The 15,579-nt window shown below is 47.7% G+C and overlaps 1 protein-coding gene across 2 annotated transcripts in view; it reads left to right on the plus strand.

Annotated features, from left to right (window-relative positions):
* XYLT1 (xylosyltransferase 1) overlaps nt 1–15,579 on the plus strand; it is a 306,010-nt gene that overhangs the window by 77,378 nt on the left and 213,053 nt on the right. For both annotated transcript variants that reach the window (XM_053894433.1, XM_053894434.1), the window contains exon 2: nt 13,850–13,888. In XM_053894433.1, the coding sequence (XP_053750408.1) occupies nt 13,850–13,888 (39 nt within the window). The remainder of the gene's footprint in view (nt 1–13,849; nt 13,889–15,579) is intronic.

Genomic DNA, 15,579 nt, shown 5'->3' on the forward strand with positions numbered 1-15,579 from the left:
ACTGGGTTCTAGAATCCATTGGGAGAGTTGCAGCCCTCCAATTAATGGAAGGTACACAGCCTCTTCTCTCTGCCTGTGACACTGTATGCCCCCCCCATCCCCGCCCCCTTCAAACTCTGTCCTGATACTGATGGTCTTTGATTCAGTTAAAATGTATAAGTGGTTCACCATACCTGCTGAAAAACAGGGTCTTAATTAGCCTTAATTTTTGAAGTCTACAGCTGTAAACTGTGTTGGAAAGATTGAAAAGATTAGTGCACTAGTAATAAGATAATTGTCCCTGAGAAATGCTGTTAGCATGTAAATACAGTTAGCGTGTGAAATCAGCAACTGTAATATTTCCCCCTTTTGGTGTTTAACGATGCTCCTGCATGAATAATTATAACTAAATGCAAAGTGCAGAAATAAAATACTGCATGCTTTCCCTCTTCCTCACGTCACAGCTGAGGAAGAAGTCTGCGGAGTGGGATCTCTGCTGCCATGGCCCTCCCTCCCTTTGCACAGTGGCCATTGGAAATTAGTACTAGGAGTGGGGTGACTTAGAGGCAATTCCCCAAAATTAGGGGTAGCAGGCAAACAAAACTTAGAAATCTCACGGCAGCTTTTTGGAAGGCTTCAAGCGTAAGAGACCACGTGTTCATGCAAGTGAATGCTCACAGATGTTTGCGTGTACGCATGTATGCACGAACACACACACAGACTCAGTCGTATACAGAGCTTGAAGAATAACGGTCTTGGCTACATAGGACAGAAGCAGATGCAGTAAATGTCAACCCACCTTCTTGGACCTAGAAAAGCTGTAATAAAATACGCTGTACCTGCCACCACTGAGGGGCCTGCCCTGTTTGTGTTGAGCTTTTGTAGCCTTGGCTAAATTGGGAACTTGCTTGCATTTTATGATGTCGGTGTAGGTAATAACTTCCCAGGAAACCACAGCTTGCCAGATAAGCTACATATGCCACATGGAGGAACCTCTCTGTTTCTTCATCTCACATGGTGGCCAGTCGGTTGAGTTCATCTGCTTTCTGCTCGGTCTTTGATGCCCAAGGCTCATCTTTGCAGCAGGCACTTGACCTCAGGAAAACCTCCTGCAACTCCTAATTTGGCCGGGTTCTGAGGATTCATCTTTTAAATCCTAACCCTGTGTGGCTTCAGGTACAGTTAGTGTGGGCTCAGTGAAAATGAGAGTGCTGTCTAGGTTGATAGCCACAGGGCTTCAGATATGCGTACAAAGAAGGTAGTCCGGGGTCTTGGGAAAGCAGGACAAGTTGTTAAAATAGTAGCTAGCTGGAAAGGGGACCCTCACCTCTACCGGATGAGGGGACTCAGCTGCAGACGCACTGTGTCGGATGTGTGTTCATCTGTGCTTCTTAGGTCAAACTGTCCTTGGATTTTGTAGCCAAGTTGGCCTTAAGACCAGTCTATGATACATATTCTGTATTTATCTCTCATCCCAGGGCCACCGTTGAGAGTGTTGAGACTTAATAAATCAGATCGCGGAGTTGAGGGCCCATAGCAGCCGCCAGGCCTCCTTCATAAGGGAAGCCTGTCTGCGGGCTGGGTAGCCTGGAGGGCACATGCCCCTTCTAAGGGAGACAGCTGCTTCCCAGATCCATACTACTGGTACCTTAGGGAGGTGATGGATTTGTGTTTCCAAGTCTTAGGGTTTTCTAAGAAATGCCAGGACTTTGCAGTTTTACGTGGGACCTCCCAAATATTAAGTGTTGGCATGGTATTTAACAGTTTGCTTTTGAAAATAATGTACAGGGTAAACAAAACATGTCTGAACTGAATCCTGGTCCATAGGCCCCCAGTTGGCTCTTTGCTACCTGTGCAATAAATCTCTGAAGATGAGGCTCTCAATGTGCCTGCAACACAGGGGCTCCTGCTTGGTCATCAGCAGTGACTATTCCCACATCGTGAATCGGGTCAACTTGAGACTGCAGACTTGAACTGGCCTCTTCTCCAGTCCTTTCTCGTCCTGCCCTGCCCCCTCTGTGCAGATGTCTCAATGAAGTTTGTGGGAAGGAAACACTTACTACCCTGAATAGATCCTACAGTTATGCCAAACATGTCACGCGTGTGAGTGAGCCCCCCCCCCAACCCCGAGTGCCCAACCCCACTGCAGAAAAGCATAAAAATAAAAGGGGATCTTTGTAGACTTCAGGTCAGCCAAATGGCACTGGGCACTGTGGTTGTCTCTTGGGTGCTGATTAGCAGCTTGCTTGGGGGTCTCAGGCTCTTGCCTGACCTTGGCACAGGGTCTGGCAAATTTGGCTTTCTGGGTGTAGAATGGGTCGTTTAAGAAACAAAGCCATTGAGACTGAGTTGAGGAGAGTCCTCTATTCACTGATGAAAGGAGCTCATTGTACACAATCCATGTGCCCTGCCGAACCCCCTTCCTCTGGCCTCCTCCTCCTTTTCCCTGTCCCCCAGCTGGGGCTTTGTCAGTGGGCTACAGGATGCTGTATCCCAGGCTGTGCTTTCTTCCCATTTTCCTGTCTGGGCAGCTCTGGGGTTGCTCCGTACAGAAGGAGAGCTGGGACTCGGAGCCCCTGCGCACGTTCTCGGTTCCTAGGGCCAATTCTGTTGTCGTGGGTGATGAGCGCGCTTCCTTCCGGGACAGCTAGGAACAAACAGCCAGTTCAGAGGCAGCTGCGTGCGATGGCTACGCAGGAAGCCAGAAAACAGTGGTGCTAATAACCTCTTCCTGTTCTGTGCTCTGCACTGAAGCGTCCCCATCACCACCTCCCTGTGTGATCCCACCACCCCAGGAAAAATCAAAGCTATTGAGCTCCAGGTAGAGGCTTGTAAATGAATAAACCATAGTGTTGAACTTACTGTGGATTAGTATAACTTTGATCCTTTTTAGGTGAAGGCATCCCAAACATTGCTTTCTTGGGACTGGAAGTGAGGGTGGGGTCCTGATGAATCAACCATTGAGTGGGTAAAATGGCACAGCGATAAACCCTGGTGGCAAAGATATGGCGGGGTGGTGGGGGGGGGTGGTCACCAACTCGGGCTCGCCCAGGTGGGTGGGGCAGGGCCGTAGCTTAGAGGAGGGTGTGTACCTACCTTAAGGAAGTAGCAACTTTCTCCAGTTCAGCCATGCCAACCAGCATGCCCACTTGGCCAGATCTTTGGACATTCTAAGGAAAGCCATAAATCTGGATGTTCTGAAATCACCCAATCTTTGGGGGTTGGCAACTAGTAGAAAAAAAAATGTAAAAAGCGCTGTGTATCGTTTAAGTCAAACCACACCACATCTGAGTGTTCTGGTTACTTTTTTTTTTTCCTAACGTCTATGAGGATTAGAAGGTTCAGTGGGCCAATCTCTGTGGCTTCTGGGCAACTCATGTAACCTCTCTGAGCCTCTGTTTTCTCCTCTGTAAATTGGCAACAGTACCACAGGGTGTCCGTACTCTGGCAACAGAGGTGAATGTGCATGGCCATCAGGGGCCTCTCACTCTAAGAGCATGATATAAAACCATCTGTTTCCAGACTTGATGGCCATCCTGTGGTAGCCAGGCCTTGAGGATGGGACGAGGATTTATTGAAATAATGTGCATGAACTGCTAAATGTGTTGCTTCATGAGGACTTTGAAAATAGCTGTCCTAATGGCCACCGTCATTGGTGCTGTCACTGTCATCCCCACCGTTGATAACATTAAGAAACCTAGGAGTAGGCCAGGAGGCAGGAAGGAGACCTGAGTCTCTTTGCTCTGAAACCACCTGACTTTGACCTTGACTCTGAACATAGGAACCCTCTGTCTCCTGCATGTTCGACGACCAGCCATCTCTCTTCCGGCCCAGGAAGGAGGCTTCCCTGTTCTGAGGCACAGCCTGGAGTTGGGGGTGTCCCCTCTGCAAGCACTGTGAAGTTCTCCCCTTCATCACCCTGTGCCCAGCATCCTGGGATCAGTTTTCCCCCATGGCTTGAATCAGCGGGTCTGTGTGTGGCATCCTGGAAACACTCCAGACCTGAAACACTGCTGAATTGGTTTTCCCAGAGCTGGGATATGCTATCCTTTGAACAGAAAATGTCCTGGTTAGAGGCTCTTGTGTGGGAGCCGAAGAAGAGAAAATGAAGAAAAGGCAGAAGGGACAAGCATAGAAAATGACTTTGGCAAAAAGGGATGAACCCAGGATTTGGTATTAAGAACTTTGGATTCTAGACCAGGCCCTTAGGACATTCACTTCCCATCTTGAATCTTCTTTTCCTTACCAGAAAATGAAGGGTTTGATTCAAGTCAGGGACAGAAATAATTTTGCATCTCCTAGGACAATCAGAATCTGTTAGTAATGGCTGCCCAGAGGGCCGTATTGAAACTTTGAGGCTGAGTAATTGCTTAGTAGTAGCCACCTTGGGCACTTGGCAGGGAGGCACTGAACACCTATCCTCCACCTCTAAGTCTCCTGGTGCTCAGTCTTGGATTCTGGGTCTTAAACCTGAACTGTTTGCCCGTGGGACAGAAGGCCCACTCAGTGGTGCCAGAAGCTGTAGAGCAAAGCATAGTCTCTCTGGAACTCGCGACAGTGTCTGCGGGACACTCAGTGGCATTGGCTCCAGTGGGCCGTCTGCCATTTTGGTGACCACAGCAAGTGAGTGCAAAATTGGCAGGTGCCACGGCATGTGCCTGAGGAGAAAGCTAATTATCGCGCTGAGCTTGAGCTGTGGCTTGCGTCCACGCGGAGTTCAGGTGGCCAGCTTCAGAAGGACATGGAGCCCTGGAGACAGCTACCAGCACCTCTTGCCCAGCAGTGGTGGGTGGAGGCTGCATTTCTCAGGTTTCTCCTGGCTCGTGGCCTGTCTTGTTTCTGGTCTGAGCTATGAAAAGCCGAACACGACAGAGTGGTAGTAATTGTCCTCCAGAGGAACTGACACTTGTGGCTCGCCCACTGTGCACCAGGACTGAGCAAGGCTCTGCTCCACCATCTGAGTCGGTCTTCACTTTGTCCCTCTGAGAAGGTTGTTGTTAGGATGGTTGCCGTTGTGACAAGTCACTGGCCTGAAGACACACACGAGGAGATGGGAAGGTTACCACTTACTAACAAGTGACTTTGAGCAAATTCCTTTCTCCTCTGAGCTTCGAATGCATCGTCTGTAAAATGGGTCTGTTAATACCTACATTGTTAAGAGGTTTAAATTAGATGGTTCTTACTACCCACTTAGGACAGCGCTTTGTTTTCACTATGAGCCAATGTTAACTGCGCTTCTAATAATTGTTGATACCAGCCATGTGACCTTAGGCGAATTGCCTTAGTGAATGGAGGTGACCGATACAGTTGTTGGCAGTGACCAGGTAGCGATCCAGCCAGAAGCTTTGCTGTCTTGCAGGGACACGTGCAGTGTTGGTAAATCTCTCATTTTCAATTATTTTTTAATGTTTGTTTATATTTGAGAGAGTGTGCCTGCATGAGTGGGGGAGGGGCAGAGAGAGAGGGAGACACAGAATCTGAAGCAGGCTCCAGGCTCTGAGCTGGCAGCACAGAGTCTGACATGGGGCTCAAACTCATGAACTATGAGATCATGACCTGAGCTGAAGTCAGACGCTTAGCAAACTGAACCACCCAGGCACCCCTAAATCTCTCATTTTTTAAAAGAGAAATGAGAAATCTGGATTTGCATGTGAACTATCCTGGTTTTAGAACATGGGCAACAAGGAAAAATCTGTCATCAATATTACAGGCCAAAAAATACCACCTAGCACGAATCATCTAGAGGCCACCAATTGGCCATCCCATGTTAACACTTCCTACCACAAGCCTCTCCTCTTTGAGGTAGGTGTGTTCAAAACCTTATTGTTCGAAGAATTCTAATTCCGTGTGGTTTGCAAAGAATTAAAAAACCTCTTAAGGCATACACAGAACCAAGTGTGTGGTTTAGATACTGGATAACTGTTTATTCTCACAGGTGTTCACACCCACCTGGAGAACCATTGAAGTCCTTCCAGAGTTTCATGCATCTATGGTCTTTTGTAGCTTCCAAGGTGATTCACTAACTCCAAGGCCCCGAACTTCATTTTGAGGTCCTGTGGCTCGGTTCTGGGGTGTGGGTTACAATCTGTGGAAGGAAGGCCAAGTGGTAAAGAGACCTGTAAATTCTTAAAACTTGGAAGACCACAGAGACAGGACAGAGTAAGGAAATTGCACCCAGTTGAAAGGGCCCAACTCTGCACCACCATCTCTCTAAAGCACTGCCGGTGTCCTTGACCTCTCTGTGAGGTTTCTGTTTGCTCAGTCTTTCTTCGAGATGAGTTTGCATTTTCCAACAAGGTGAGGGCTGTGTGATTCTGGCCGGCATCTGTATTCCCAATGTAGCCTTTCTGAGAGAACAAGGGGACTTGTGTGCTGTTGGAATCCCTCCCTCATCGACCAGTGTTGCCTGCCATGCACGTCCCCACCCTTCATCCCAGGAGCCACGGACACATGAGCTAAGCTCCTTGTGAAATCCCAGAGGGACACCTGGCAGAGAAAGTCCCATTGTGTGAGCACCTTCATGGCTGTGAACAAACCCTGAGGAGTCCAAAGGAGCCACTTATCCCTGGGGAAAGAAAGCTGGAAAGATGAAGGTGATGGTCAGGGTTTCCGGGGCAAGAAGGAGGTCATCACCATGTAAGTGGAGAAAAAGGAAGGAGCAGAAAACACCTTGTACCCCACTGTGGATGGAATGGTTTGTCCCCCTAAATTAATTTGTTGAAATCCTGACCCGCAGTGTGGTGGGGGCTGCTGAGGGCAAAGCTCTCAAAAACGGAAGGAGTGCCATTATAAATGAAGACACTGGAATGCTCCCTCAGCCATTCGTCTAGGTGAAGGCACAGCAAGAAGAAAGCTGTCCATGAACTAGGAAGTCCTGCCAGACCCTGAATGCACCAGCACCTTGATTTTGGACCTCTCTGCCTCCAGGACTATGAGAAATACAATTCTGTTTCTAAGTCACCCAGTCTGGTCAGTTAGAGCCCTCAAACACACACACACACACACACACACACACACACATCATGGAAATGTCTAGCGGATGCAGAACGTGAACATCGGAGTTGGATGAACACCTCAGAGTCTTGGTGACTGGCTGGGGATCAGAGGGGACCTATTCTTGGTCTCGCACTAGCTGTCTGTGTCACTGCGGATGCTTCCGGTCTTGAATTACCCATGCTACAGTGCAGGTCTTGTCAAGCTTCAGTATGCATAAGACTCAGCCAAGACTGTTCAATGAAAACGCAGGTTCTTGGGCTCCTGACCCAGAGATCCCGATTCACTAAGTTCATGGTTTTGTAAAGGACCAGGATATTGGTGAAGGTGCCTGTTTCAGGCCACTTGCAAACCTAAGCATCAGTCCTGGCTCCAACCCTTATCAGACCTGTGTTTCTGGGCAAACGATCCTCCCTGAGTTTCAGTTAATCTGATCTGTAAAAGGGGTAGCATGATACCTGCCTTGGCAGAGTGGCAAGGATTTCATGTGCTTGGCACAGAATAAACACAGAAAAGGAGATGGCTAAATTTGCCCGTTTCACTACTGTCGAATGGGATTGGTTCAGCTGGGATCTATAATGAGTGGCCGTGGAGAAGAATTGTGGCTGATTGGTTTGGGGGTGGAGGGGTAGGTCTTAGCCTTCAAAAGCCTGGAAGAAGATGACAAAGAGGAGATAATTTTTGAGCTTTTCAAAATTTGTTTATTTAGATTGAGACAGAGTGAGTGTGAGCCGGGGAGAGACAGAGAGGGAGGGAGAGAATCCCAAGCAGGCTCTGTGCTGTCAGCACAGAGCTTGACGGAGGGTTTGATCCCACAAACTGAGATCGTGACCTGGGCTGAAATCAAGAGTCAGACGCCCACTGAGGCCACCCCGGTGCCCTTGTTTCTGAGCTTCTAACCACACAGCAGACGTTAAAAATAGCTGGTTTTATTAAACATGCATGATCACCTATAATGTCTGTCGTAGCCCACTTCCAAGATGAGGAGGTGACTCTCTATACACATGAACAGTCCAGATTTCCACCTCTTAAGCTAGTGTCCTTATTTATTTGTCCCCTTTAACTTCGAAAACAGTCCTAGACTGTCCTTTCCTTCCTTCCTTGCAGTAGCTCTGTTGGAGAATACAGTCCCACCTATTCACAGGGTGTGGTTGAGAAAAATTAAGCTCACAGAAACTAAGTAGTTTGCCTGAGGTCCGAAATCTACTAAGTGGTTGTTAATCTGCTGAATCGCCAAACCCCAGCACCTCAGAATGTGAAGGTTTGGAGACCGGGCCTTGACAGAGGTAATGAAGTTAATATCAGGCCTGAAGGCTGGGCTCTAATCATTCTGACTGGTCTCGTTATAAGAGGAGGAAATTTTCGATGCACAAGGAGACACCAGAGAGGCTCAGGCATGGAGGGTAGAACATGTGAAGACACAGTGAGAAGATGGGTGTTGGTGAGTTGAGGAGAAAGGCCTCAGCAGAGAGCAACTCTCTTGGCTCCTGGATCTTGGATTTCCAGCCTCCAGAACTGTAAAAATAAACATGTCTGGCACATGGGCCAAGCAGACTAATCAGTGGTGACGTGTGATTTCAGCTGACGGTCTGACCCCGAACCTGCACTCTTCCACTGCGTTTTCCTTCTTTGCCCCATACAGTCCCTTGTTACAAGTGACAGCATCCTTTTGGGTCCTTGGCTTGGCATCCGAATTCCCCTTGCACTTGATGGCCTTGCTTGGTGGTCTCCAGCAGGCAGGAACGCTGTTGGTGAGATTTTGTGTGTTTTAATCTCTGATCCTATAAACAGCTCCCTGCATTTTCTGAGGTACCTGGTGTTTGGTAAAGCACAAACTCCTAATGGGGGAGGCTTCTATTTCTGTCCCCCAGAGGGCTCTCGGGAAGACAGTGCCACACCAGCCTTCTGAAGTGTTCTCCTGGGTGTGTCCGTGCAGAGATTGTACTGCAGGGCCTGGTGCCTATAGCTCTGCTGACTTGATGGCCCCGATGGGGAAATCTGGCTCTGAAGACTTGAGTCACAGTATTGTTGCCTCCACACCAAAGCCATTGCTTAGTACCCAAGAGCAAACACTATCTTAGGAGATACTCAAAGCACAGGAAGGGAACACACTTTCCAATGGCTGAGGCTAAGCTCGAGGCTCACCGCCGGCCAGGGGAGCCCAAAACGTTTGAGGCACGTATGGAATGATCATGAAATGTCTCCTCCTATTTTCTTCATGAAAGTCTAATTGCTTGTTAAAATTAGGCTTTTGGGCTTGCTGAGCTCCAAAGTTTCTGAGCCTGGCTTCCTGGTCTTGAAGTGAGACCGAGTTTCATTTCTCCAGGATCTGTAATCAGACTTCTGCCTATTATTTAAACTGTTAGCTTTGGGAATAGAAGTGTACACAGAGTCCCTTTAAACTCCTTTCTATCTCCCTCCTGGTGCCCACCAGACATGGTGCTAGCTACTGAGTCGGGACTCGGTAAATATGTGTGGATGGATTTGGTGCCCCGCTGTGGCAAAGTGGCTGTGTTTTATTTTTAGTCATGACACGTGTGCTAATTTCCATCAACCGTGTCCACTACCTTTTTTTAAAAAAAGGATGCTAATAGTGGTTAAAGTGCTACTGTTGATTTGCTGTGCGTGTTCTTTCTTTTAGTAGACCTCATCCAGGTTGCAAGATGATTTTTTCTGATGGGGGATTGTGTTCTCCAGTGCAGCTAGTATAAAATAACGGAGCACAGGTTTCTCAAGTACAGGGCCCTGGTGTCCAGTCCAGGCTTCAGTACTGTCTGTGTAACCTTGGGCATGTCACTCAATTTCTCTGGTCATCAGTTGGCTCATTTTGGTAATGAGCATCATGGAGGTCTCTATCTCCTAGGTTTGTTGCAAGGGGTCAGTGGAATGATACATGTCTAGAAGGTAAGCCAGTGTCTGAAACGTGGTAAGAACTCCAGGTATTAGTTATCACTTACTAGTTCTTACTGGTATTGATGATTGTTGGAAACGTTGGTCAACTAATAGGCCCATGGGTTAAAGTTTAAAATAAGCTGGAGAAATGAAAATGGTAATTATCTCAGGGCAAGAGGATTCTGAGAAATCCTGTGACCATTGTTTGTCATGGCATTGGAGTAAATTCGGAGGGACTGGTCCATTTGGCAAAGAGATGAAAGTGACCTCCTATATAGTATGAGGTCTTGGTGGTTGAGAATGTCCTTTGCTTGGTATAACCTACAGCTCATGTGGAGTGTGGCACATAGTAGGTCCTAAATCATAGCTATAAATGGTAGTTAGTTCAGGTTCCTGAGGTTTGTTTGGATACTTGGGGAGAGTAGATAGCATTTTGTTTCCAAGGCTGGACTGTCCATTATGTTTTTGTTCTATTAAGATCAATCTTCAGAAAGTATATCGGTTAGTTACTACCACAATGATGGCTGTATAACAAAGCACCCTGAACTGTGTGGCTTGCAACAACAAGCATGTATTATGTATGTGTCTGAAGGTTGGTTGTTCAAGGCTGGGGTGGGCTTCAAGCTGCAGGTTGCATATAGGTTTGTTCCCTGTGTGTGTCCTCCTCCTTGCACCAGCAGGTTACCTGGGGCATGTTCTTGTGGGGGTAGCAAAAGCACAGGAGATCATGTTCAATCACACAAGCATATTTCAAGCTTCTGCTTAGGTCCTGTTAATCTCCCCTTGGATGAAACACATCAAAATGGCAAGCCCAAGGTCAAGGGATGGGGCAGAACACTCAGCAAAGAAATGGAAAGTCATGTGACTAGAGGGCGTGGATACAGGGAGTGGTGAAGAATGCAGGCCACTAAATCTGTCTGCCTGGTTCCCTATTTGACTTCCCCAATTTAGTCATTGCAATAGATGATATGAAAGGGCTTCCCTTGCTTCAGGCAGTTCCGTCGCCCCAGTATCCACATTAAGATTCTAAAAGCACTCCACTGTAGCATCCGAGCATGTTGCAAATTCCCCTTTGGTCTCCAGGAGCCTTTCCCCTGACAGACAGGAATTTACTCTACTGTAAACCAAAGAGTCCCAGTTTAGACAGACACGATGGATTAGGCAGACAGCATCATTGACCTGGTTCCACTTCGTTAGCCTTTCCAATTAAGGAGGATGTTGCTGAAAGGGAGACCTCACAGATATATTGCCATACCTGGAATCTTCTGGATGGAGCTTCTGTAGGGAGAAGCTTAGGTTTTGAGTGTGCACAGAGGGAGGAGATTGAATTTTTGTTGGCAAGTGAATCCTAAGTGTTAATAACATGGCTGCTTGGGAGTACTCTGTCTGCTTCCTGGCTAGGTCATTAACATGCTGAGTAGATAATACTGGACCCCTGACCATGTGCTGGGAGGATTTCTGATCTTGGAATTCCAAGTAAAGAGCCGGTGCTCTACCAGAATCTAAGTATCAGCTTTGGGTTTTGTCAGTACAGTTGACAAGTTGACAGAGTTTTCTGTGGTTTGCTAAGGACGATCGTTTTCAGGGAAGTTGTTCTTAGGGGTTCAGGATGGCATTCTCCCCTCTCCACCCCTTCAGGATTCTGAGCAGTGAAGCATAAGCCCCAAACAATAGCCAAATGGGCTGAGAAGTACAACTTAATTAATCTGGGCGCACACCCAACACCCCAGTGTGGTTCTTCACTGTGACCTGGCTTTGAGAATGAGGCTCATGTTGGAATCTGAGAGGCAGCTTCTTATCTTCTGGCCAAATCGAGATGGCAGAAACTGAACTTGGGGAGAGACACACAGGCTGACTCGGAGTTGAAGAGTAATGTGGCATGCCCTCACCCACAAAGCAGCATGCCTGAGGCCGGAGTCCCACCCTGTCATAGACCAGGAGGAGAGCCTGGTCTCCCAAAGACAAAAGTGGGTCCTGTCTAGTGTGCCTGACACAGGGAAAATGGAAGAACAGGGTTGCCACTCCCTGTGTGTGAGGATGAAGAGGCTGGTCAGGGGGAGCCCCGTGAGGAATGGCTAAAACACAGAGGCTGCTCACTCGAAAATGCCTCAGCCAAGGTTCTCACCCATATAGCGGCCCCTCCTCACCCTTGGGAGGGAGCTAGGTAAGGGTTTAAAGAGAGAGCCTCTAAAATACTTTCAAGGCTTGAAGGACAAGGCTGCAGTGTCCAGAGAGGGGGAGGAGTATTCCCTCAGTATCTTCCTGGGTCTGAGGAATATTCTGTGCCTGGGTAGAATGTGGAAATTGGAGTGAGCTGTTTGCCTGGTGGTCAGCTTGGAGCCGTAGCCTTGGAGAAATGCTGGGGACTGGATTCAGAGCTAGGATCTGGGGTGGGGGTGGGGTGGGTGGGGAAAGGAACCCTTCATCTTGAAAGAAAACTCAGAACAGACCAGAGCTCAGGGTTACTTTGGCATCGTTATAAAGATACCACAGCGGAATCATTGAGAAAGCAAGTGACCATTCCCCTAGGGTAGGGGTTGAAAATTTTGCCACAGTTTTTTCTTTTCTAATTGTGGTAAGAACACAACAGGAGTTGTACTCTGTGAACACTGCAGTATACACCTAAAATTTTGTTCACTATAACCACAGTGTCACACAGCTGAATGCCAGGGTTTCTACATCTTGCATGAATGAAACTTGACACCTGTTGAATAGCAACTTCCCATTCCTTGCCCCCAGCCCACCTGACACCCACCCTTCCACTGTCTGTTTCTGTGAATTTGACTATTGGAGATGCCTCATGGGAGTGGAATCATGACACTTGGGTGCCCATGCTCGTTGAAGCCATACAACAGCCAAGATAGGGAAAAAGGGTAAACATCTGTTGTGGATGAATGGATCAAGATGTGGTGGATGCGTATAGTGCACTGTTACTCAGCCTTATGTGACAACAAGGATGAACCTTAAGGATGTTACGTAGAGTGAGCCAAGTCAGACCACAGAAGGACAAATACAGCATAATCCCTATACTTGTTTCTTATTCACCGACTAGGCCAGGGGGTGCTCAATTGCATGGCTTCCTAGAAGCCAGTGCTGGAAAATCTCTTGCCTAAAGCAATGCTTCCAAACTGAGTTTGTCCCTCAGGGCCCTAAAATCAAGCCCATTCTCTGTAAGAGGCAGCTTGAGGTTGCTTTACCAGAATCCTGAATCCAGGGTGGTTAAGTTCAGAGCCGACACAGTGCAGACAAAAATAGTCTTTATGTGCTGGGTTTCCTGTTTTCCTTGGAAACCACTTGCTGAAAAACCCTGCCTCCTCCTCACCCATCCCTCCCGCCTCTCGACCCACCCTGCCCCCCACCTAAAGAGTTCATGTTTAATGACCCGCGACATGACCACCAAGCCTTTCCAGTCAATTGGCTTTTGTAGAGAGTGAATGAATAGGACTTTTCTCTGGCCTTTGCTATCCTGAAAAGGCTCTTCCCCAGCCCATTGGAATGTGCTGCGAAAACGGGGAATTAAGCTCTTCTTTTTCTGTCTGTTCCTTCCCTCATTTTTTGTAAGACCAGGCCTTGCCCCCTCATCTGGACTCTGTGTTCCTTGAGGTGTGTTTCTAATCTTCTCAGAGGTCCATTCTCTCCATGTAGAGGATTTGAACACACTTTGAGAGAAGCAGCAAGAGTGCTTTCTTTCCTATTTCCTTACACTTGCACATTCGCATGATCTCCGTGGCAGGTGTCCCCTTAACCTGTCAGTGAGAAACTTGAACCTCCTTAGTCATCTGGGTGTGGGAAGAAGTTAGGGGGAGATTGGGGATTGGGTCAAGCTCTTCTCATGAGTTGTGGAATGGGGAAGACATTTGGGTAGCCCTCCCTGTGGGCTTGTTAGGCACTGAAGAGATGTAGCTTTGTTGGAAAATGTGAACTGGGTTAGTAGGCTCAGTTTCCCCCCCATCACTTACCTGTGTTTTCTCCTCTCTCCCTGCAGGACCCTCATCCAAGTCCACCGATCACCCTGGAGACACAGGTCAGTACCTTCCCCTGATTTTTCTCACTTACCTGTTTCAGCTCTTCAGGGGGCTTGGTGCACCCTCTAGGCTCAGGAAAGCTGGGCAGGCACATCAGACCGTCCTCTTGCCTATTGGGATGTGTGCAAGCACGCACAGGTGGGGACACGTGCCAGCCGATTGTGTGTGCACGCACGTGTGTACTCTCGTATCCGCGTACTCATCTTCAGGGCCTGAAAAGTGACGTCGCCTGTCAGTCTCCCTCCTGCCATCTGGAACATTCCCATGGTGGTAGTGCCTACCTTGCGGCGTTGTGAGCACAGCAGAAAATGGTGTCCATGAAGTTGTCAGTATGTATTAAGTACTGGTGAGGTAGCTTTTGAAACCAATAGACTGTTGCCTTTCCGGCTGGGCTTTAAGGGGAGCTATCTTTGGATTGATGGTTTCCTGGGCTCTGAGGGTTGGTCACACAGAGAGGAGACCAGATGGACTGCATCCAGAGCCCTGTCTGCCCAAGACAGGCAAGCCTGCTGGAACATTGCAAGGCTGTGGAGCAGCGCTGTGGCTGTTTCTGGAGTTGTCTGGCAAGACCCACCTGCCTGTCTCCCTCTCCAGCCTCCTCCATGGGTCCCTGTTCTCACCGATGTCTCTGCCTCAGTCTCCCCTAGGGGAATGAAGGCCCTCCCCCACCCCCCCACTCCCCCGCCCAGCTTCTCCTTACCTGATCAGGAGGGCCAGACACAATGGGCAAAGTGGAGTCCTCTGCCTTCTCTTTCCTACATGTATGTTGAGTTCTGTCGACTTCAGGAATGACACAACAACAGAGCAGGCGGGAAAGAGCATGTGACTTGGGGGATAAGGACCCCGTTCTCTGGCCCTTGTGGGCCATCCTCTGTTCTGGTTCCTCTGAAACTTCTGCCAGTGACCTGTCACCTTAGCCGTGTTTGCCCCATGTGAATCACACCTGTTCCAAGTCCCCTAGAAGTACATTGGCCTTAAATCAACCTAATGTACTTTCAGAAGTGGATTTACTCTAAGCTAATCGTGCTCAGTCAAGGAGATCTTTGACCTCCAGAGGATGTACGACAATGTCTGAAGACAATTTTTTATTTTCTCACCTTGGGGTGGGGAGGTGACTACATCAGGGTAGCAGGTGAGGAGGTAGACTCCAGGGATGCTGCTAAACTTTGGGCAGCACCGGGGCCAGCCCTCCCCCGCCCCCCACACAGAGAACAAGCTGGTATAAAAGGTCAGTAATAACAACGATGAGAAACGCTATCCCGTGGGATAATATTGGTGAAATCACAAGGAATCACATGCTGGTTAGATTTTTTTTTTCCCGCAAAACATTAAGAATTAAACTATTATTCAATAGTTAAATGATTAAATATTAAACGATTAAATAAAAATAAATAAAAATATATAAATTTTAAATATTAAACTATTAAACTATATTAAAATGTTAAGCTATTAGTTAAATATGATTAGTTAAATATTGAACTATTAAATATAAATATAAAATTAAAAACATAAAACTTAAAATACTAAAATACAATTTAAAGGTTCCTTTTGAGTTCCCTCCAAAGTCATCTACGTATACTCTCAGAGCATTTGTTTGTATGCTGTGTTTTGGAAAACAAGGCTCTCCCCAGTCTACTGAGTGGATTACCAGAGAACTTCCACAGTATGTTTTTATTTTTTGTTACTTTTT

Source organism: Panthera pardus, unplaced genomic scaffold (genome assembly GCF_024362965.1).
Source record: "Panthera pardus isolate Hobbes unplaced genomic scaffold, ASM2436296v1 HiC_scaffold_5, whole genome shotgun sequence".
In the NCBI taxonomy this organism is placed as follows: domain Eukaryota; kingdom Metazoa; phylum Chordata; class Mammalia; order Carnivora; family Felidae; genus Panthera; species Panthera pardus.